Source organism: Trifolium pratense, linkage group LG2 (genome assembly GCF_020283565.1).
Source record: "Trifolium pratense cultivar HEN17-A07 linkage group LG2, ARS_RC_1.1, whole genome shotgun sequence".
NCBI classification, from domain to species: Eukaryota; Viridiplantae; Streptophyta; class Magnoliopsida; order Fabales; family Fabaceae; genus Trifolium; species Trifolium pratense.
The window spans coordinates 56,659,067-56,680,202 of record NC_060060.1 but is presented as its reverse complement, the minus strand read 5'-3'; the positions used below and the strand labels follow the sequence as shown (position 1 = coordinate 56,680,202).

At 32.2% G+C, this 21,136-nt stretch overlaps 2 protein-coding genes across 4 annotated transcripts; one reads left to right on the top strand and one right to left on the bottom strand.

Moving 5' to 3' along the window:
- The first annotated feature begins 2,783 nt into the window (after positions 1 to 2,783).
- On the top strand, positions 2,784 to 11,052 carry LOC123909607 (pentatricopeptide repeat-containing protein At1g12300, mitochondrial-like). 2 transcript variants are annotated; one of them, XM_045960476.1, is made up of 2 exons: positions 2,784 to 4,533; positions 10,924 to 11,052. In XM_045960476.1, exon 1 carries the CDS (start codon positions 2,869 to 2,871, stop codon positions 4,519 to 4,521), a length of 1,653 nt encoding a protein of 550 aa, XP_045816432.1. In that variant the 5' UTR covers positions 2,784 to 2,868; the 3' UTR covers positions 4,522 to 4,533; positions 10,924 to 11,052. The 2 variants fall into 2 exon arrangements, with proteins under 2 accessions (XP_045816432.1, XP_045816431.1); XM_045960475.1 differs by having other exon boundaries at positions 2,784 to 4,510; positions 10,924 to 11,031.
- Positions 11,053 to 11,107: 55 nt separating this feature from the next.
- LOC123909610 (alpha-galactosidase-like) lies at positions 11,108 to 19,159 on the bottom strand. Of its 2 annotated transcripts, XM_045960483.1 has the most exons (16): positions 19,068 to 19,159; positions 18,767 to 18,950; positions 15,434 to 15,492; positions 15,277 to 15,333; positions 15,072 to 15,106; positions 13,647 to 13,750; positions 13,484 to 13,559; positions 13,177 to 13,235; positions 13,030 to 13,095; positions 12,799 to 12,882; positions 12,523 to 12,587; positions 12,275 to 12,357; positions 12,069 to 12,159; positions 11,935 to 11,984; positions 11,480 to 11,620; positions 11,108 to 11,365 (listed from the first exon to the last, which is right to left on the bottom strand). In XM_045960483.1, exons 2-16 carry the CDS (start codon positions 18,928 to 18,930, stop codon positions 11,279 to 11,281), a joined length of 1,221 nt encoding a protein of 406 aa, XP_045816439.1. In that variant the 5' UTR covers positions 18,931 to 18,950; positions 19,068 to 19,159; the 3' UTR covers positions 11,108 to 11,278. The 2 variants fall into 2 exon arrangements, with proteins under 2 accessions (XP_045816439.1, XP_045816438.1); XM_045960482.1 differs by having other exon boundaries at positions 18,767 to 19,077.
- Positions 19,160 to 21,136: the final 1,977 nt, after the last annotated feature.

Below are 21,136 nucleotides of genomic sequence, written 5' to 3'. Positions count from 1 at the left end.
GTGGTTTCTACGGGACTTATACTTTTAATTATATATTAATTAAGTTGTTTGAAACAAAAATAAAATAAAAATTAAGTTGTCTATTTTTTTTTTCAATTTTTCTGGTTATACTCATATTTAATACGATGACCTAATTATTTTGATGACTGTGGCGAGACCTATCCTATATTTTCACTAACATTTTAATATGATTGCCTATTTTTTAATAATTTTTACGAGACTATATTTATACTCATATATTAATACATGGACATAAGTTTTTTTTTGTGATTTTTCAACACCTATGTTTTTACTAATATATTAATAAGGTAGCCTATTTTTTTTCTTCATAATTTCTACATTATCTATATTTATATTCCTAAATTAATACGGAGACCTAAAGTTTTTTTGTGATGGTTTTACCATTGTTCTTTTTCTATTTTTTTTACCAAATATTATATCTTTTCATCTTACCAAGTGATGAGCGGCAACGCCGCGACTCCCGTGCGGACGCACGAGTGTCCTGCTAGTACAAGTATATGGAAAAAAAAATATGTCAAGAGGGGGGGGCCTCAGCCCATACTTGCCCTCATGTCTCCGTCCCTGCCCCTACTAGCAATTACACTCACTTTTGGTACTAGTCCCTATACATTTTTTTGTTGGCTTTTGATCTTGCAATTTGGAAATGTTTTGCTTTTGGTCCCAATCTCGGGTAAATTCTGGGCAACAACCGGTCGTAAATTAGATGATTCCGACAATGGAAGATGCTCAAACGGTGACTGCGATTCCGGCGAAATCAACCGCAACGAAAGGCGCTCCCCCGGTTACTACGAGGTTAGTCTCATCGATGGTTACAATATTCTAGTGATCATGGAAACCAACGACGATTCGGGTTCAAGTGAGGCTACTAGTTGTGGACATATTTTAACTAAAGTTGTCCATCTGGTTTATGTTCTTGCTGTGCGTTCTTCATCTGTTAGCCTCAGCTTATAATTTTTTAGTTTTTTTTTTTTTGACAAATTATAATTTTTTAGTTAAATAAAACAATAATATATAAATAACAAATTAAATAACGAGTCTTTTTGGTGTGCCACCAGCCCACCACACCAAAAAGACTTGACATATTCATCTGGTTCCAAGTTGCAAGGATGAAAAGTCTAAAATAAATTTAGAGCGACTAATATCAAAAGTGAGTGTAATTGCAGGGACTATTGATATATCAACGGCCTTTACTCCTTCCAACCTTAATTATAAGTAAATTCCACTTTTTACATTCATTGAATAATCAACGGCCTTAATTGAGTCTAGATATAAATCTAAAAAGTAAATTTTGCTTATAATTAACATTGGATGAAATATTATTTTAGACAACTTGTGTAGAAAATAAAAAGTTATATCCCATAATTCAGTGGGGACAAGAATCTTTAGTTTTGTCCAATCCCTTGTCCAATCTTATAAATAAACCGTTTTAAAATGAAAAGCAAAGTTGAGTTGACTTTGTCAAAACCCTTACTCCCTCCCCTTCATCTACCTCGAACTAATGGGCTTAATTAGTATATATTGGTCCCTTAAAGATATTTTTAGTTTCATATTGGTCCCATAAAGAAAAAAAGTTTCGGTTTGGTCCCTTAAAGATTGACCGTTTGTTATATTAGTCCATTCCGTTAATTTGTCAACCCCAAATGTATTAAGTGGACCAACATTATAGGTGGTCCACTATATACTTCAATACATTTTTTAATCTTAACCATTGAATTTTTTAAAGAAAAGTAAACCATTAGATTTTGCATGTCCACCAGATCTAGCCGTGCACCACCATGCTCTTCATCCTTCATCTTCTTCTTTCATTCCTTCATCCTACTCTACATAACTTCATCATTGAAAATCCAGAAAATAAATTTTAAAATAATAAAAATCTTAGCTTTTATCAAAATTTCAATTCTCAAAACAAAAACCCCTAAATCCCAAACTTCGCCCACATCTTAATTTTAACCCCCAAATTTGTAAGGTGCACCAACAGGTTGCATACCCACAAACAAAACTCCTCCTTTCCATTCTCATCACAACTTCAAATTTTTCTCATCCCATGATTTCATTCCGATAACTTTTTATCATACCCATTTAATTTTTTTCTTCAACTCATTTTCAAATTACTATATTTTCCTTGTATTTTGCTTCCTTTTGTTTACAATTTCTGAAACACACTATTGATTCAATATTCTTCAACTATTGTTTGTTTGCTTGAAGCTTGATAGTCTATTATGATTTGTTTGCTTGAAGCTTTGAGAGAGAAAGAGATCGGCAGAAGAGAGAACACTGTAGAAGCTGCCGGATTTGGGATTCTAAACAATTTTTGTGTCTATTTTGTAAGCAATGTGAAAAGGGATATGAGTTTTGAAAAACTGTAGATTTAAGATCTGAGTTTAAGATCTTCACGAAGAAGATGGAGAAGGAGACGAAAGAAGGTTAATGAACCTAAAATAAACTAGGTGTTGATGGTTCACCGTAAGATACAATAGTGTTGCAAGATCCAATGAGTTTCTTTCTAACAAAAAAAAAATCAATGTTCAAAATTTTAAAAATTAATAAGACATTTGATGGACCACTTACACCGTATGACATTTCCAATTTAGTCGACAAAGACTAACGTTTTTTTGAAAAAAAAATTAACGGAAAGGACCCTTTTAGCTGACAGAGATGTCTTTAAGGGAATAAATCGAACCTTTTTGACCGATGTGAAACCTAAAATATTTAAGCAATTTAGCCATGTATAATCGATTCCATAGTGATTGAACATGCAGAAAAGCATTTGATGTGGCAGACGCAGCGTGTATGAGACTATGAGTATGATCCTTAATCTATTCTCATTTTAAACCAAACATACAAACAATGTCGTCGTTTTCAAGTTTGAGTATGAGTAAGTATGTTGCTGCTTCTCCTCATTTCGAAAACCCTAATTTGATTCGATTCTTCTCCTCTTCAACTACAACAACACTATACTCTCAATTCCACGACCAACGAAATCTCGTTTCCTTATTCAATCAAATGCTCCATCAGAAGAATCCTACACCACTCATCTTCCAATTTAACAAAATTTTAGGTTCCCTTGCCAAGCTCAATCACTACTCAACTGTTGTTTCACTTCATCGACAGATGGAATTAAATGGAATTTCCTCAGATTTAGTCACTTTGAGTATATTGATCAATTGTTTTTCTCAATTAGGTCAAATCTCTCTTTCCTTTTCTGTATTTGCCAACATTCTCAAAAAGGGTTTTCATCCAAATGTCATAACCTTTAATACACTCATCAAGGGTCTCTGTCTCAAAGGTCAGATCCACAAAGCATTCAACTTTCATGATAAGGTCGTAGCGCAGGGATTCCGGTTAGATCAAGTTAGTTATGGGACCTTGATCAATGGGTTATGTAAACTTGGACAAACAAGAACAGCCCTACAACTGCTGAGACGAGTTGAAGGGAAACAGGCTCCGCCTGATGTGGTAATGTACAATGCAATTATTGATAGTATGTGCAAGGATAAACTTGTTAATCATGCTTTTCATTTATATTCTGAAATGATTGCTAAGAGAATTTCTCCTGATGTTTTCACTTACAATACTTTAATTAATGGCTTTTGCATCGTGGGTCGGTTAAAACAAGCAATTCATTTGTTTAATAAAATGATATCGGAAAACATCAACCATAATATTTATACCTTTAATACGTTGGTTGATGCATTTTGTAAGGAAGGAAAAGTGAAAGAAGCTAAAAATGTGTTTGCTATCATGATCAGAAAAGGTGTTAAACCTGATATTGTTACTTATAACTCTTTAATGGATGGATATTGCTTACTTAAAGAAATTAACAAGTCCAGTGGTATATTCAACACTATGGCTCAGATGGGAGTGGTTCCTGATGTTCATAGCTACAATATCATGATTAATGGATTTTGTAAGATTAAAATGGTAGATGAAGCCATCAATCTCTTCAATGAAATGCTTTGTAGAGAAATTATTCCTGATACGATAACTTACAATTCCCTTATTGATGGTTTGTGCAAATCGGGAAGAATCTCATATGCTTTGGAGCTTGTCGATGAGATGTATGATAGAGGTCAACCTCCTGATATGTTTACTTACAATTCTATATTGGATGCTTTGTGCAAAAACCATCATGTTGACAAGGCAATTGCATTATTAACCAAAATTAAAGATATGGGTATTCAACCAGACCTGTGCACGTACACTATTCTTATTGGTGGATTGTGTAAAAGTGGAAGATTGAATGACGCTCAAAAGGTTTTTGAGGATCTTCTGGTCAAAGGCTACAATCTTAATGTCTATACATATACTACTATGATCCATGGGTTTTGTAACGATGGGTTGCTTGATGAAGCATTGGCCATACTATCAAAAATGAAAGACAATAGTTGCATTCCAAATGCCGCAACGTATGAAATTATTATCCGTTCTCTATTTGATAAAGATGAAAATGATAAGGCAGAGAAACTTCTTCGTGAAATGATTTCAAGAGGTCTGTTGTAAGACTAAAACTAGGTATTATGATATTTATGTTTCAACATTGTTTCATCATTTCATTTATGTAGTTGCTTCACTCAATGGAAATAAGGCTTTTGTCATTTCTTTTGGATAAGTGTGTTTAGGGAAATTGGTAGGACTTGAAAATTATTGATGTCATAAGAGTGTTGTTGGGTTCAGTTTGTACTAATTGTATTACACTTGCTCTAGCTGAATTTGATTGAGAAAATGATTGAATTTGGAAACGAGATTTAAGAATTTCATTGTTTGTTTGTATCTCGGTGCTTCCTATGATGAAATTGAAAATTCATTTCAATATTGATTGAGACAAGGAGTATGAATCAGTTAGTCTTGTGGTCGTCGTATACCAATGTATTTTAACCTATGAAGCACAGACACTGATAAACTCCAATTTAGTGTATTATATGTAGATACTTTTTGTGGTATTTTAAAATAATTACTTATTATTATATAAATTACTAGCTTCACTTAAGTATTTATTATTACTAACTATTATTATTATATATATTACTAATTATTAATATTAATCACTTAAATATATATTACTTAATATTATTATGTTATTTGTGTAGATATGAATGGCCCAATTAAAATACCTCACGCTGGCCCAATTTATATGAAAGGGAGGTTATGCAAGTTGGAAGGAAATAAGCTAACATTAAGTTACTGAGGCGGCAACATCAGCCAGAGGGGATTACAAATTAAAAAGGTCTGACAGCTCAAGAACAAGTGGTCTATGGCGGTGAAGATTAAAGGAGAAAGAAACTTAATGCATGAGGAAATTGGAGACCTGTATCAACAAAGAACAGAGTCGGCAACTGAAGCTATAAATAGAGCTTCTTGGTTTCAATTAAAAAATCACTTTTGTACATAGAAGACAATTTTTGAGAGGCAGAGATTGAAGAACATAGAGGAGAATACCAACAACAATTGAAGTATTTTTGGGTTATTCTCTTCTCTTAATTTCATGAATCTTTTAGTGTTCTTCATGATTATATGTAGCTAAATACTCTTCTAGGGTTTATGGTAGATCTTGTAATTGAAATTCCTTATACTATGTCTTAGTTTTATGTTCTAGTTTCTTGTTTGAATTTCTATTTTTAGTTCAATTAATTTTATCCTATTGATTTTATCACATGATTAGGAATGATCAACCTATGAATGTTTATAATCAATTGATTGATCAGCGACCGTACTGCAGTTAATTGGTGGACCTATAGGATAAATGAGACTTAGATTATTGCATGACCAAACCTTAATCTTAGTCTTCCAATCATTCAACCTTTTTGCACTTTATGCTTTTCTTGAATTTAAACTCTTTGCATGACCAAACAAGGGTTAATTTAGGAAAAAAGAATATTAATCACGAATGACCAAACGGATTAATAGTTTTAGTAAAGGGATTGGTAATTGAGTTAAAATAATGGAATTCAAGTGGAACTAGACATAGGGAATCAATGATTGCGAGTGAAACCATGACCCCTAGGCCTCTCTCTACTAGTTTACAACTTCACGTTTTTATTCTTATTCTTACTCGTACTCGTCATTATTTTCTCTTTAGTTATCATAAACAACTCAACTCTTTGTCCATCTAGATAATAAACAATCTTAACTAGTTTGGTAATTGTTAATTAATCCCTGTGGATACGATAATCTTTTATACTACTTCTGCGCTAGAGTACACTTGCTCTAAGTGTGTTTTTAACGCAACAAGTTTTTGGCGCCGTTGCCGGGGATTAATTCAACAATATTAGACGAAAAAGATTTTTTTTATTAATTTAGACATTGTACAGTTTTTGTCTATTTATTTTGTTATTTTCCATTCTTAATATCACTTCTGCGTACTCACCTGCTCTCATGAGCCTGTTTGTAGTTGATTGTATTTTGCAGGAAAAGAAAAAGTCATGGCTGAGAGAAAAACAATGAGAGATTACATCATAGAAGCTAAATTGGATGCTATAATAGCTAAATTGGAAATTCTTCAAAGACAATGTGAGATATATACCTCTCTTCCTTGTGAACATTGTGATTTAGTGGGGCATGAAAGTGAAAAATGTCCGACAAGAAGTATATGGGATGATGGTGAAATTGTCCATAATGGGGAGCAACATGATCCTCACCCTCCCATGCGGGACATTAACTATATACCACCTTGCTTGCGACGTTGGTCGCAGGAGCAACATGATCCTCACCCTTTCAAGAGGGACATTAATTACATACCACCTTGCTTGAGACGTTGGTGTCCAAAACAAGCGGAAGAGCCATATGTCAATGAGACACTTACAACCTTGAACCAAAACACTCTTACTGAGTTATCTCAAAAACCTCAAGACTCAATATCCACACATGTTGAGCCCAAGCAAGAGGAAGAATACGAAAATGTCACTCTCATTAGTGGTGTAGACTTAAATGAAAAGCTTGAACATGAGGGACTTGTATCAGTAGGATGTGAACAAGCTCTTACTGAAGAGAGCAATTGTGAAGAAAAATACCTTGTGGTTCAAGACAAAAAAGAAAGTCTAGAAGCCCCGATCATTTTGGGTCAAACTCTAGTAACCATTGGTGATGTGGTAATTGAGGTTCAAAAGGGAAAGGTAAGCTTAAGGCATGGTAAGGAAGATGATGTTTTGAAAGCTTTAAATTCTGTTGAAAAATTCTCTCATTTTATTTCTTCCTATTTTGACAATCTGGTTATTACTAATAATTTTAGTGATTTAAGGATGCAGGACCCTTTGGAAAAGACTCTTATTTTGCAGGATCCTAGCATAATGGCGGATGTTGTGGAAGTGAAAACTTCACTTTTTTTTGAAGCTCATCCACCACATGGAAAAAGAAAGAATAATATGAACCACATGATTAGAAAGTTAAGAAGGGGCAATGCATTAAAGGTGAAATTTGCCCTTGGAGAGCCACCTGATTGATTATTTGGCTCTCGTCAAGCTCAGGACGTTAAATAAGCGCTTCGCGGGAGGCAACCCGTGTTTATTGTTTTATATTTTAGTTTATTCTAATAAACCTTATTACGTTGGTATGCTTGTTTGTTTTTGTTGTTAGGAAAGTCATCCTTGATTTGCAAGGTCTACAAGATCTCTCAGGGAAGTCACTTTTACTCTCTCACTTATTTAGTTTTTTGCCTAGTTGAATAATTTGCATTAAGGACTATACTTTGAACTAGTGTGGGGGAGGATCTATATTTTGGCACTTGACATTTGCTGGTTCTAGTTGATTGCATTTTTCTGGCTTGTTTTGATTGAAATTATGCTGAACATTTGAAAAATAGAGATCATGCCTTTGAGGACCTTTGAAATTTTTTGACAGACTTGTTCAATTGATATAATGGGGTTGTCTTTAGGTAGCTAATAATTAGCATAATGTGCCGTCTTGACTATCTTTTTGTGAACCAACTTCTATATGTGAGATTTGAGCCTTTACAAGGGGATTTATCTTGAATTATAAATGCAACCCCCTTCGTTTTGTGTGAGTGTGTTTCCTATTTTGTCACATTCTAGAACTTGTCTTGTGACCGTGTCAAAGCGAAAATTGATCTGCATCATGTGAAAAATGTTGGGGCATTTTGTAGGTATTTCTTTTGGCCTTTAATTTTATTGTTTTGAAATCATCCTTAGTTGCCCACTTTGAGCCTATTGATTATTTATTCCTTGGTACCTAGATATGATTAATATATTGTTTTTTGTGGTAACCATTTGAAATTGAAAGTGGAGTAACTATTCAAAAGAAAATTTTCCTATATTTGAGATGTTCAATTGGATGTGCATGATACAGTAAAAAAAAATGTATGATGATGCAGGATAGGAAGAAAGAAATAAAAGTAGGTTGTGTGGTTATAGTGAACATTTCTTTCAAAAGAATGAGAATTGCAAAACAAAAAGTCCAAAAAGAAAAGAAGAAGAAAAAAAAAAGAATTTTCATGTATGAGTTGCTCAATTGTTTTATGAGCATGATAGAAAGAAAAAAAAAATTATTAAAAAATTGAAAGAGCACACTTTTGTAGAAAAGAAAGGAAGAGAGGTTGATTTGGAGTTTGAAGCAACAGTTAAAAGTATATATAGGAGCTCCATTTTGGTTTCAAAGGTTGCTATTTGTTTCTTGTATTTTTACCCCTTTGATTATCCATTTCTTCTTATATCCCACCTTGCACGAATTAACCATGGCCCCGTTACAACCCGTAAGACCCCATCTTTTGCATGCATATGGACTATTTAGTGGAGATTTGGTCAAATTACAAGCTTATGGTAATGTGCATTTTGTGGAAACTTGAGTGCTTATTTTCCAAAGTCCCTAAACACTTAAAAGAGATCGTGAGAGAGAGCTCCTGTTCATTTAAAGGTAGTCTTCATGGACATATAAAACTCTAATTGGGCAACCTTTTGACTATTCCATATATTTTATATTGTCTGTCATTGTTGATTGTAATTTTTGGTCTCTCAATTGGCTATCTCTGTTATCCTTTTTGAAAATGTATTGAGCCAGGAAATTTGCTTGAGGACAAGCAAAGGTTAACTGTGGGGGAGTTGATAAACTCCAATTTAGTGTATTATATGTAGATACTTTTTGTGGTATTTTAAAATAATTACTTATTATTATATAAATTACTAGCTTCACTTAAGTATTTATTATTACTAACTATTATTATTATATATATTACTAATTATTAATATTAATCACTTAAATATATATTACTTAATATTATTATGTTATTTGTGTAGATATGAATGGCCCAATTAAAATACCTCACGCTGGCCCAATTTATATGAAAGGGAGGTTATGCAAGTTGGAAGGAAATAAGCTAACATTAAGTTACTGAGGCGGCAACATCAGCCAGAGGGGATTACAAATTAAAAAGGTCTGACAGCTCAAGAACAAGTGGTCTATGGCGGTGAAGATTAAAGGAGAAAGAAACTTAATGCATGAGGAAATTGGAGACCTGTATCAACAAAGAACAGAGTCGGCAACTGAAGCTATAAATAGAGCTTCTTGGTTTCAATTAAAAAATCACTTTTGTACATAGAAGACAATTTTTGAGAGGCAGAGATTGAAGAACATAGAGGAGAATACCAACAACAATTGAAGTATTTTTGGGTTATTCTCTTCTCTTAATTTCATGAATCTTTTAGTGTTCTTCATGATTATATGTAGCTAAATACTCTTCTAGGGTTTATGGTAGATCTTGTAATTGAAATTCCTTATACTATGTCTTAGTTTTATGTTCTAGTTTCTTGTTTGAATTTCTATTTTTAGTTCAATTAATTTTATCCTATTGATTTTATCACATGATTAGGAATGATCAACCTATGAATGTTTATAATCAATTGATTGATCAGCGACCGTACTGCAGTTAATTGGTGGACCTATAGGATAAATGAGACTTAGATTATTGCATGACCAAACCTTAATCTTAGTCTTCCAATCATTCAACCTTTTTGCACTTTATGCTTTTCTTGAATTTAAACTCTTTGCATGACCAAACAAGGGTTAATTTAGGAAAAAAGAATATTAATCACGAATGACCAAACGGATTAATAGTTTTAGTAAAGGGATTGGTAATTGAGTTAAAATAATGGAATTCAAGTGGAACTAGACATAGGGAATCAATGATTGCGAGTGAAACCATGACCCCTAGGCCTCTCTCTACTAGTTTACAACTTCACGTTTTTATTCTTATTCTTACTCGTACTCGTCATTATTTTCTCTTTAGTTATCATAAACAACTCAACTCTTTGTCCATCTAGATAATAAACAATCTTAACTAGTTTGGTAATTGTTAATTAATCCCTGTGGATACGATAATCTTTTATACTACTTCTGCGCTAGAGTACACTTGCTCTAAGTGTGTTTTTAACGCAACAGACACGGACACGACCGAGACACTGACATGCCAACACCATGAATTATTTAAGAAAATGACGTAATTCAATGTAATTATATGTGTTGGTGTCGTGTCGGTGTCGAACCTGGACACTCCTAATTTGAGAAGTGTTTGTGCTTTATAGATTTTAGCCCTGAAATATGGAGTCTTATATAGAAATAAGAAAATGTGTAGTGTGCTAACGCGTAGAAATAAGAAAATGTGTAGTGTGCTAACTCATATTAATATCCTTTTAGCAACCTTTTTATTTGTGCAGATGGAACTATACTTATTTTGCTTAATATAGTAATCATGTGTAAGTGCTATTCCTTTTAAATACATCTATAGAGTTTATTTGTTTACTTTAGCGATCTGCTATATTGCCGTAGATCAAGAAAAACATGTAGCAGCTTGGCTTTTTTCAGGTTTTTTTCTTCAATGTGGTCAGTGAACGGAGCAGGGCATTACTTTGGAAAATGCTTGCATTTACATGTGGGTTTGTCCTGTTTTTTTTTTTGCAGCAACATTGGAATGAGGGTTCTTCCAAAAGAAATGAGCATAGAAATGAGCAATATTGGAATATTCTGGAAATCCAGTATTAGAGATTTAAACAAAGCTTGAAGTTTGTGAACAGGAGCTCCATATTTTGGGGCTGTCCCATCTATCTTCCTGAAGGCTTCTAATATTTTGGTAAGCAATTAAATCTCTCATAAGGATCGAATGATTTACTTGAGCCATAAAAAAAACATAGTGACTGAAACACTGATAAGTACATTAGTGAATTTGAATCTCTATCAAGAATGGATGAACATTTCAACTATGTGGATATCCACTAAACATTCTATATTGTAGATTGCCTCTCAATATATTGAGAACTTAGATGGGCGTCAGGATATACATCTTACAAGCATGTGATTCTAATTCAGCAGATATGTCTCCTGAAACTGATGATTGTGTTGAATGCTGCAAAATTCAATATAAATAGTCAAAAACTCAAAACATATAGGCATCTTTGTTCTTTGATGTTCTACATTCAAGTATCTTAAAAAACCAAATAAGTCAAACTATGTCGCTCACCAGCCATAAATCTCTTACATCAACCGAAGTTCCTGGTTCCAAATCTAGGTCAGACCAAGCTGCAGTTACCATTGCTTTCGATGAACTCCTATTCCATAAAACGACTGCTAGCCTGTTACCACTGAGAGGACTTGCCCAAACCTGCACATTTTCTTGTATATATCTTAGGATCTGTTTCTAGTCTTAAGAGTATCTTAGATTATCTCCTACCTAAGAGTATCCTTGATTTCCCTAAAAACACATAGCTTCAAAAAGTTTATAAAGAAATTTCACATTACTAGCACAAGTGATTTTATCTTCAAGGAAACATATATTTTTGTGTGACAAGACAATTGTACTTTAGAACTAGGTTGGTGGCTGTATCATAGTTTTGCAGTTACATGACAACATATAAAAGTATTATAAAAAAAAATGCTGAAATTCATCCCTAGTTTTATTGAACAACAGACACTAACCTCCAAATCATCATTACTTTTCACCTTCTTCCCTTGAACTCCTAGTTTGTCTGCGATACCACAAGGTGATTAGTATTAAAACTTAAAAGCATTGACTGTTAAGAGAGATTAGAGGGTTTTTAATTTGTTCATACCTTGGTTTACTGCAATTACTTCTGAGTTGCTTAGTAGTTCCTTTGTGGTGTCATCCAGTGCTCGAATGTCACAACCAATCAATAAAGGAGCCTATATATATAAAAAATGAAGTAGTTCTTATACGATGCACATGTATTTCTTCGAGGATATTATTGAAAATGGAGTAATCTAAACAGAAAGTATTAAAAAAATTGTTTCAAGTTACCTTAGCTAATGCCCATATGCTGAAATGGGCACGATATTCTTCTGTTGTCATGCCTCCATTTCCAATTTCAAGCATATCAGGATCTGTCCACCACAAAACAGAATCTGAAGTTTAATTTCTTCAGTATGACAGTAAATAGGTTGTTTGTTTTACTTATTTTGGTGAAAGAATCAGTTATTTAGAGTACTTGAAAAGTGTTATCATGATAAATATGTTCTAGAGATGTAGTATATTGTTAGTGGGATTACCATTCCAACCTCCAGGTCCAGCGTAAGAAGCCCATTTGTTATTTTGATCTGCGCGAGTTGTCATACTGCGGAGAAAGTATGATATGTTTCTCAAATAGAAAAAGAAGAAATGAAACAGAATAGTTCTAAATTGTCAAGTGTTTATTAGAGCATGAATATGATGCAAACATTTGCCAGGTTCTAAATTGAGTACAAGATAATGAACTTCCTCAAATTAGATTCATGTGATATTTGCATTGTAGAAAAATAAATGTGAATCGTATAATTGATTCTGACCTCTCCCATTTATCTTCAATATCTCCTGTTGTTCTCCAACTATTTCCTACACTTTTTCCCCATATTGCCGGGTCTTCTGATCCCCTATGTTTGAGAATGCAATTAAGCATGAAAAAACTGTATGTCTCTTGCATTTTATATGAATATAGTGATTCCTTAAAGAATAAGTGAAGTTTATCAAAATAGATAACTCCTTCATCTACGAGAAACAGGATCACCAATTTGACTCACCATTCACACAAAGAGAAGAAGATTGGCCTTCCCGAGTTTAGTAAAGCTTCACTCATTCGCGGGTACCTATTTTTACAAAATGCATGAATTATAGATTTTTTAAGCATTTAGTTGGTCTCTTTATGCATTTGAAAGCCACATATGTACCTTTCTTTAGGGTCTATATTATTATTATCACAATTATCATACTTCAAATAATCAACTCCCTGAAGTAAATATGAAAGTTGATGTTAATTAAATTCATATAGTATATATGCATGTACATTAATATAATGCATCTGGTTCTTAATATAAGCGAAAATTTACTTATATACATTGAGTAACTAATGCATCTGGTGTATTTAATAGGTCAGATATATTAGTTACTCAATGTATCTAAAAAGTAAATTTTCTCTTATATTAAGGATTAGAGGTAGTGTGTGTGTGTGTATATATATATATGAATGCATATTACCCAGGAAGCAAATGTTTTTGCATCTTGATCTTCATACCCTAGTGATCCAGGCATTTTTTTACTGCATGTTAGATTTCTGCAGAGAAATTGTTAAGAGGTCAAAATGGTTGGCAAGTCATAGACATAATAAAATTGAAGTTTTAGTTTAACATGTGATAAATACCCTGCATCAGAATAGATCCCTAACTTTAGACCTTTGCTATGTACATAATCAGCAAGAGCCTTAATTCCTGAAGGGAATGTTGATGATTTGGCAACCAAATTACCCTGCTACCATTTTAAAATTGTCAATTGTAATTATAATAGAAATTAGTTGGGTACAACCCCAAATACACAAATACAAATGAAAAAAAAAAATTAAATAATTTAGTCACATCATTTAATGTTGAAGTTATATGTGTGCGCCTAACATGTGTTATTTAGTGTTGTGTCTAGGTAAGAATTCCTCAACTTGCACCTTAGATTTTAGACTAGAATGATGTTACATTACACCATTACTTGTTTCTTAGATTTTAATCGAGAACCAGGGTCTTTTGAATTAAGTTACAATGATCTCAACTCCTTGAATGATGATATCTCAAGTTTAATGTAATCGTAAAATATTAAGAAAATTTCTTTTTAGGCCTCCCTAGTTGCTCTGAAACCCCCCACAAATCCCAAAATGCCCCTAAATTCAGTTTGGGTTCTACAACCCGAATTCATTTTTTTTTTAGTATCATCATAGGAACCGAAGCCACTTTTATCTGTTGCTAAGGATTGAAGAGCTTTCATCTTTCTATCACACTTTTCCTTTTCCTTTTCCTTTCCTCTTCTATCTCCAGAAAACACATCGATTCGGTTTTTATCTTCCGAAGCTTCGATTCTGTTAACAACAAGGAGAAGAACAGAGCAGGGGAAACCAAAATTCGAGAACAACAAGATGAAGAAAATAGAACTCAAATTAAAACAAAAAATCATGTCCTGAAATATCAAGTTCAGGTTCAGAAAGAAGAGATCAAATTAAAGAAAATCATGTCTTGAAATATAATTTTAGGTTCAAGGGTATTGTTTTATTGTGTATCTTATTATGAATTGTTGTGTGGAGTTGTAGTTCTTGCTTTGAAATTGGGTAATCAAAATAATAATGAAGATAAGGTGTTTGTGTTATTAGCTAGTCCAATTTTTGAGGCTCTTGTTGGAGAACAAAATAATAAGCACGTTCAATGTATTTCTGCTTTTTGTCTTGCCACCATCATTCACAACACACACCAACCCCCTCTTCGCCTCTTGCACAACATATTGAATAGGATTCTCGAGTTGCTTAAGAACCCACATTTTATGGCTAAACATGCACTCATTGAGTCGAATAGGTGTTTTGAACTCTACTGGCATGCACTACATGATTCAACTATAAGTAAATGCACTAAATTATCTATTGTGTGATTTCGGTACCTAGGATACGAAGGTAAGCGAATTCGTATTACACTTACCGAATTGGTTTTAAGGGCAAACTGATCAAGATGGGGTCTGGGGGTATTATAGGGGGGGTCTAAAAAGCAATTTTCAAATATTAATATTACCGGTCAATCCAAAAGTAAGAAAAAATTACCTTTGAATCTCGATTAAGTTCACCCCAACAATCATCTGAAAGTTAATAAAAAGAAATACATCAATACTATTTCTTTATAAATAAATTATGAACAAATTTTATAGAAGAATAAATAGAAATATAACAAAAATAATGATAATAACAAATTAACAATAATGTTGTCAAAACAATACATACGTAAAAAAAATAAAAAATATTGTCTTACCTAGGTTAATATATTGATAACCTAGATCAGCAAGGCCTGTTGACACCATAGCATCAGCTGTAACAAATAAAATTAAATATGTCATAGAAAAAAATGTCTACAATTACAATAAAAAAAAAACTTTTATTAGTGAATTTAGAATTTATAGTTAAGTTACCTGTTTCTTTGATCAAGTCCTCAGTAATATCACATTGGAAATGGTTCCAGCTATTCCACCTAATTTTTTACATTAATAATTGGTCATTCATATATTTGCAAGAAATGTACAGCTAAAGCTAAATGAAGTATATTCTTTTTTAAAAAGGGATATTTACTTACATATGAAATTTCAATGCTGCAGAAAAGAAAAAAACTCTCAAATGATATTTTTCCGATATAATGAAATTATATAGCAAAGCTTTTATGGGTCGCAGGTTGGAAAAATTCTCTTCCCACCCTACATTTCTTTTATCCCACTGAAATTTCAATTTTGTTCATGTAAAGAAAGTTTGGAATGTATTTTTCGAAAAAAATTTGCCCGGAAAATAATATTTTATATTAGAAAAAAATTTGAAATTTTTTTTTCAAACTTTTTATGCATGAGCAAATTTGGGATTTCAGGGAGAATAAAAGAAATGTGGGGGGAAGAGAATTTTTTTCTAATATCTATTATCTGTAGTCAAATGAGTGGGAAGAAAAAAAAAAGAATTAACAAGATGATTTTCAATTGTATTTTTTAAGTACCGGCATCTAATAAATATTCTCATTGGAGCAAAACACAAATAAGTACCTACTGATTCTACAATAAATAATTATATACTTATATTATTTTTGTGGGATCCATTTATAATGATGTAGAGTTATTGGTGAGATGTGTTATTCGTTGGACCTATTTAGAATTTTTTTTAAGAGGTGTTGGGTTGGAGGAATTGAGTGCTTATTAGATACTATTATTAAAAAAATTATAAATGAGTGATGTGTACACGTGAAGTCCACTTAAATACTGAAAATGAGTAGCTTCATTTTATTTAAAAAATAGCATTTAATATTATTTCAAGGCTTAATTAGTTTAATGGCCCCTTAAAGACATTTTAGGTTTCACAATGGTCCCTTAAAGAAAAAAAAGGTTCGGATTGGTCCCTTAAAGACATCTCCGTTAGTAATTTTGGTCTTTTCCGTTAATTTTTGACAAAAAACGTTAAATGATGCACAAAAACACTGTTCCTCTTCTTCCTCCATTCTTCTTCATCTTTTTCGTAAACATCATAAAAAATATATTCAAATCTTCAATCAACATTCAAACAAACCCAAAATTCATCTTCTTCCTCAATTTTTCATCATCATTTTCTTCCTCAATTTGTCTCTTCAATTCCCTTTTTTGTCTCTTTGACCTAACCGCCACAACCACTCATACTCCATCACCATCATCAATAATAACAATAAGGTTGAGTTTGATGAGATTGAATTTGGAAAGTAAAGATGAAATCCAAGGTTGGGTTTGTTGGGAATGGAGGAAGTATATGAAGAAATTGAAACAAAAATTTGTTGGTGATCGTGCATTCTTGGATCTGGTGGACATGTAAAATCTAATGGTTGTTTGTCTTTCAAAAAGATTCAATTGTTAAGATTAAAAAATATATTGTGGTATATGGTGGACCACCTTCAATGTTGGTCCACCTAATACATTTGTGGTTGATAAATTAACGAAAGAGAAGAATGTAATAACAGAGATGTCTTTAAGGGATCAATCCAGATTTTTTTTCTTTAAGAGGCCATTGTGAAACCTAAAATGCCTTTAAGGGACCAACAAATTAATCAAGTCTTATTACTACTATTATATTAAATGTATTTTTAGTGATATAGTAGGTCAAACCGATTAATAGTATCCAACTAAAATAATTAGTCATCGTGAAGTAAACACCTAGCCGATGTTCTTGCATTAAAAGGTCATCAAGCGAATTTTTTCCCTTCTATGTTAGATGTTATTAGTCCTAGTATTAATTTGCTTCTTGATAAAGACTTAAAGGGAGTATGTTCCTCTGTAGTCAGTCCTTAGTTTTTTTTTATCTTCCTTATCTTATTAAAAAAATATTAATCATCAATATTATCTTCCTGTTGAACTTTGCATTATCATGATATACTTTTCTTTATAAATTAAATCATGTTAAACAAAAAGAAGAATTAATACATGTGGGTTAGTGCAATAAACAATTATGGAACAAGAACCAACCAACCAACCAACTAAAGATTGTTTTTATTTTGATTTGATGTCTTATAGTTTTGGTTTAGATGAAATCAATGTATATCCAACAATACACTATATATAGGTGTATATAACTCCTAGCATGAACCATATTATTTTGTGGAATAAAGTTCTCAAAGTCCTTTTCATATCCGTCGGTGGTTAAGTTTAACAAGGAATGAATAATCTTCAAACACAAAACTAAAATATGTATTGCAACTTTATCAATTACAAGACACATGCCACCATCATAAGATAACACTTACATCAACACCATGTGCTACTTAACTCACCAACTTGGATGTAGTATAAGAAATGGTGTCATCCAACATATAGGAAGATAATATTTTATAGATTTGTGCTAAAGAATAAGAGATATCTTGTTTTCAAAAAAAAATAAAATAAGAGATATCAAGATTTGATACAGATCTTCTTCATCTATTTTTTTGTTCATAACAAAATTATTTGATTAGGCACATTCATCTCTCAGTGATTTAATTTTCTTCCAACACTATTAGAATTGATCATTGATCAATTATAAATATGTGTCTCATGTTTTAATACATTGTTGAATAATTTATCTCATCTCAAACCCTAAATTTTGGGTTCGAGTGGGGTGAAAAAACTGGTGCAATCGCAAGTTTGTAGTTGTCTGATCAAAATTTGACGTTCCAGATTTCAATCTTAAAATTTAATATTAAATAAAAAGTAAAAATATTGTCTTAAGATCTGAACGATTCTGAAATATTGACTGCACCTTACTATACTCACACGTGACTGCACTTAATCTAATTCGCTCTTCTCCGTGCAATATCAATATCTCCATTAGCTCAAAAATGTTCAAGCAATCACTAATTGTAGATTATAGAGCTTATATGATTATTTTTATTTTAACAAAAGGGCTAGCAACCCAAAAGACTGCGACGGAAAACGACAGCTGAAGAGTCAACCACGACAAAATCTAAAACGACTTTGTGATTATAATAAAAATTCCCGCGTAGAACGATCAATAGAGGTTTCAAACTTTGCCGACCTATTTGCAACTTAATTCGTGTCTCGAAACACTTGAGACCAGAGAGTAAGTTCCCCCAAGGGAAAGAGCTTATATGATTTAATTGAAGATCATAAGTATTCTATTTTTTTTCAATAGGTGATCATAAATATTCTATTAGTACATTCAAAGAATCAATAAAAGGATTTACCAAAAAAACAAAAAAAATCAATAGATGGAAAATTTCATGAAAAAAAAAGGAAGAAAAAGATGCTTACCCCATCGGGGGTGTCCGGCCAAGTCCATTAGCAAGCATGGCTCTTCTATGTTGCTCTCTAAATTCGACGACTTCTTCTTGGGTTGTGTTCAATAATAAACGAGCATACGAAGAACTTGCATTAGTCAATAACACAAGAAGACACAAAACAAGCTCTTTCATCATGGATATCTTGAAGCTCCAACCTAAATATGAATATTGAATTGCCATAGACATAGAAGGTTAGGTTATATCAAAGAATTGAAGAAATAGAAGTATAAAGGAAGAAGAAGAAGAAGAAAAAAGCATGGCCGGTGGCTTACAATATAATTCAAATAATTATTAATGATAAAAAGCAAAGATATAGATATCAATAATGTTAACTCAGAAGAGTACATATATAATGAAAATGGATGGACCAATGTTGGAAGAGTGAATTACAATTTATAGAGCAATAAGTGAGCTAGGTTTGGTTTGGTGAATCATCATAATAATGGACAAGCTTGTCCGCTCCACGGATATAACAATGTAGTAATTTACTATATACTGTATTACTTTATGGAGAATGTTAACTTGTGCCCTTAAGGGCACATGTTAAGAAGATAAATATGGAAAAAATTTATTGTACTTGTGGTGTATTCAATTATCTAAACATTAAATTCTTTGTATCATTAAATGCTATATTTCTATTTTTAGGTAGCTTAACATGTGCCCTTAGGGCACAAGTTAACATTACCCTTACTTTATTATACTTTTTATCCTTTATTATTTTCTTCAATCAATAACTAGTTAGTATCAAAACAAAATTCACAAAAAAAGTTCTATAACAAAGCATATTTTGGCAAAGTATATTTTGGTGAAGCATATTTTTTGTGAATTTTGTTTTGATACTAGTTAATATATGTTGATTTTATGCTTGGCTATTTTTTCAAGCATATTTTGTTGAACATTACACACTTGGGTTTTGGTACATCAAGATGAAGTGTATTTGGCAAAGTTGTTGGTTATAAAGAAGTATTTGGCTAATGAAGAATATTATATTTTTTTAATGGTGCTTGATTTGACTTTATTTGCTCTGCTTCACTTGATAAAGATTAGAATTTGGTATTATTGTTTATTAGTGATTAATGGCTAACATGATTTAACCTTTTTCCCCAAATTAGCCCTCTTGTTCATTGCAATATCCTTAAAGACACATTTCTCTTAAAGAAATTATATTTTCTAGTCAAGTTACGTGCGTGCGTGCTCTCGTGTATGCACAATTTGCATGTTCACACTCGTGTGTGTGAATTATGCTCCCGCGTACGTGCAATTTGCATGTTCCATTCACGTATGTGAAAATCTAGGGTCTTGATCCGCACATATGACATATCGTAGCATTCTATATAAAGTGACTTTGAGTATGCTAAGTTGAGGACTCGCATATGCAATACAAAGAAAACTGTCTTTTTTGAAAGCCGGAGACATATTAAACCTTATTCTCTATAATTTTGACACTTAACTTTCATCACCCGAACCATAAATTTCATTCTTAGTTTCACACTTGAAACACATTGAAAATCATCTTTATTCTTTATCGGTCTTTGATCATAGAAAACTCTCATGGTTAAATATAAACCAATCATAATTATCCTATCCTACCAATATTCTCCATCTAGAAAAGAGTGTTATTTGAACATTCCAAATTCACAAATCTTTATGTATTAGATACTGTATAAAAATACATCTGACTGGTTGTGAATGTAACTAGAAGATATGTAGATAAAAATATAAAATAGGAAATCATATGTTTATACAACAATAAATATTTATTGTAAAGATAAAAATTGACTAAAATTAATGTTTACTTCCACTAGGTGATCAATAACGTCATGAAAAATGTTTACATTATATACTTTCATACCATTTTTTTTTTTTTTTCATACCATTTTTCTATTAAACATTTTCATGTAAGACTTTGAAGGCGTATACGTATTTAAGGTTTTGAGTTATGACGGGTGTTATATATATATATATTGCATGTGGGCAATTTTAATTGGACATCAAATGCAGTTATTTACTCTTAACTTTCATATTTTTTTTATTTTATTTTCACCACCATCCGGTCCACTGGACTACCTAATCTGATTCGGGGTCAGTTCTAGTATCAAATGGTTTCAGTCCCCCGATCACAGTTGCAGGGATAACTTTCATACCCGTTGATGGTGCAATAAAATTTTTGCATTAAAAGTTATAAAAAAAAGTTTTTGCATTACATCAACCATTTTGTGTGATGACTAATGAGCTTGGGACAAACCAAAAGCATATGACATCTTTTAAATAATGATATGGAGCTATACCAACAATGGATAAGGATATCGTCAAATAGAAACTCGAGATTTTAAATTATAGG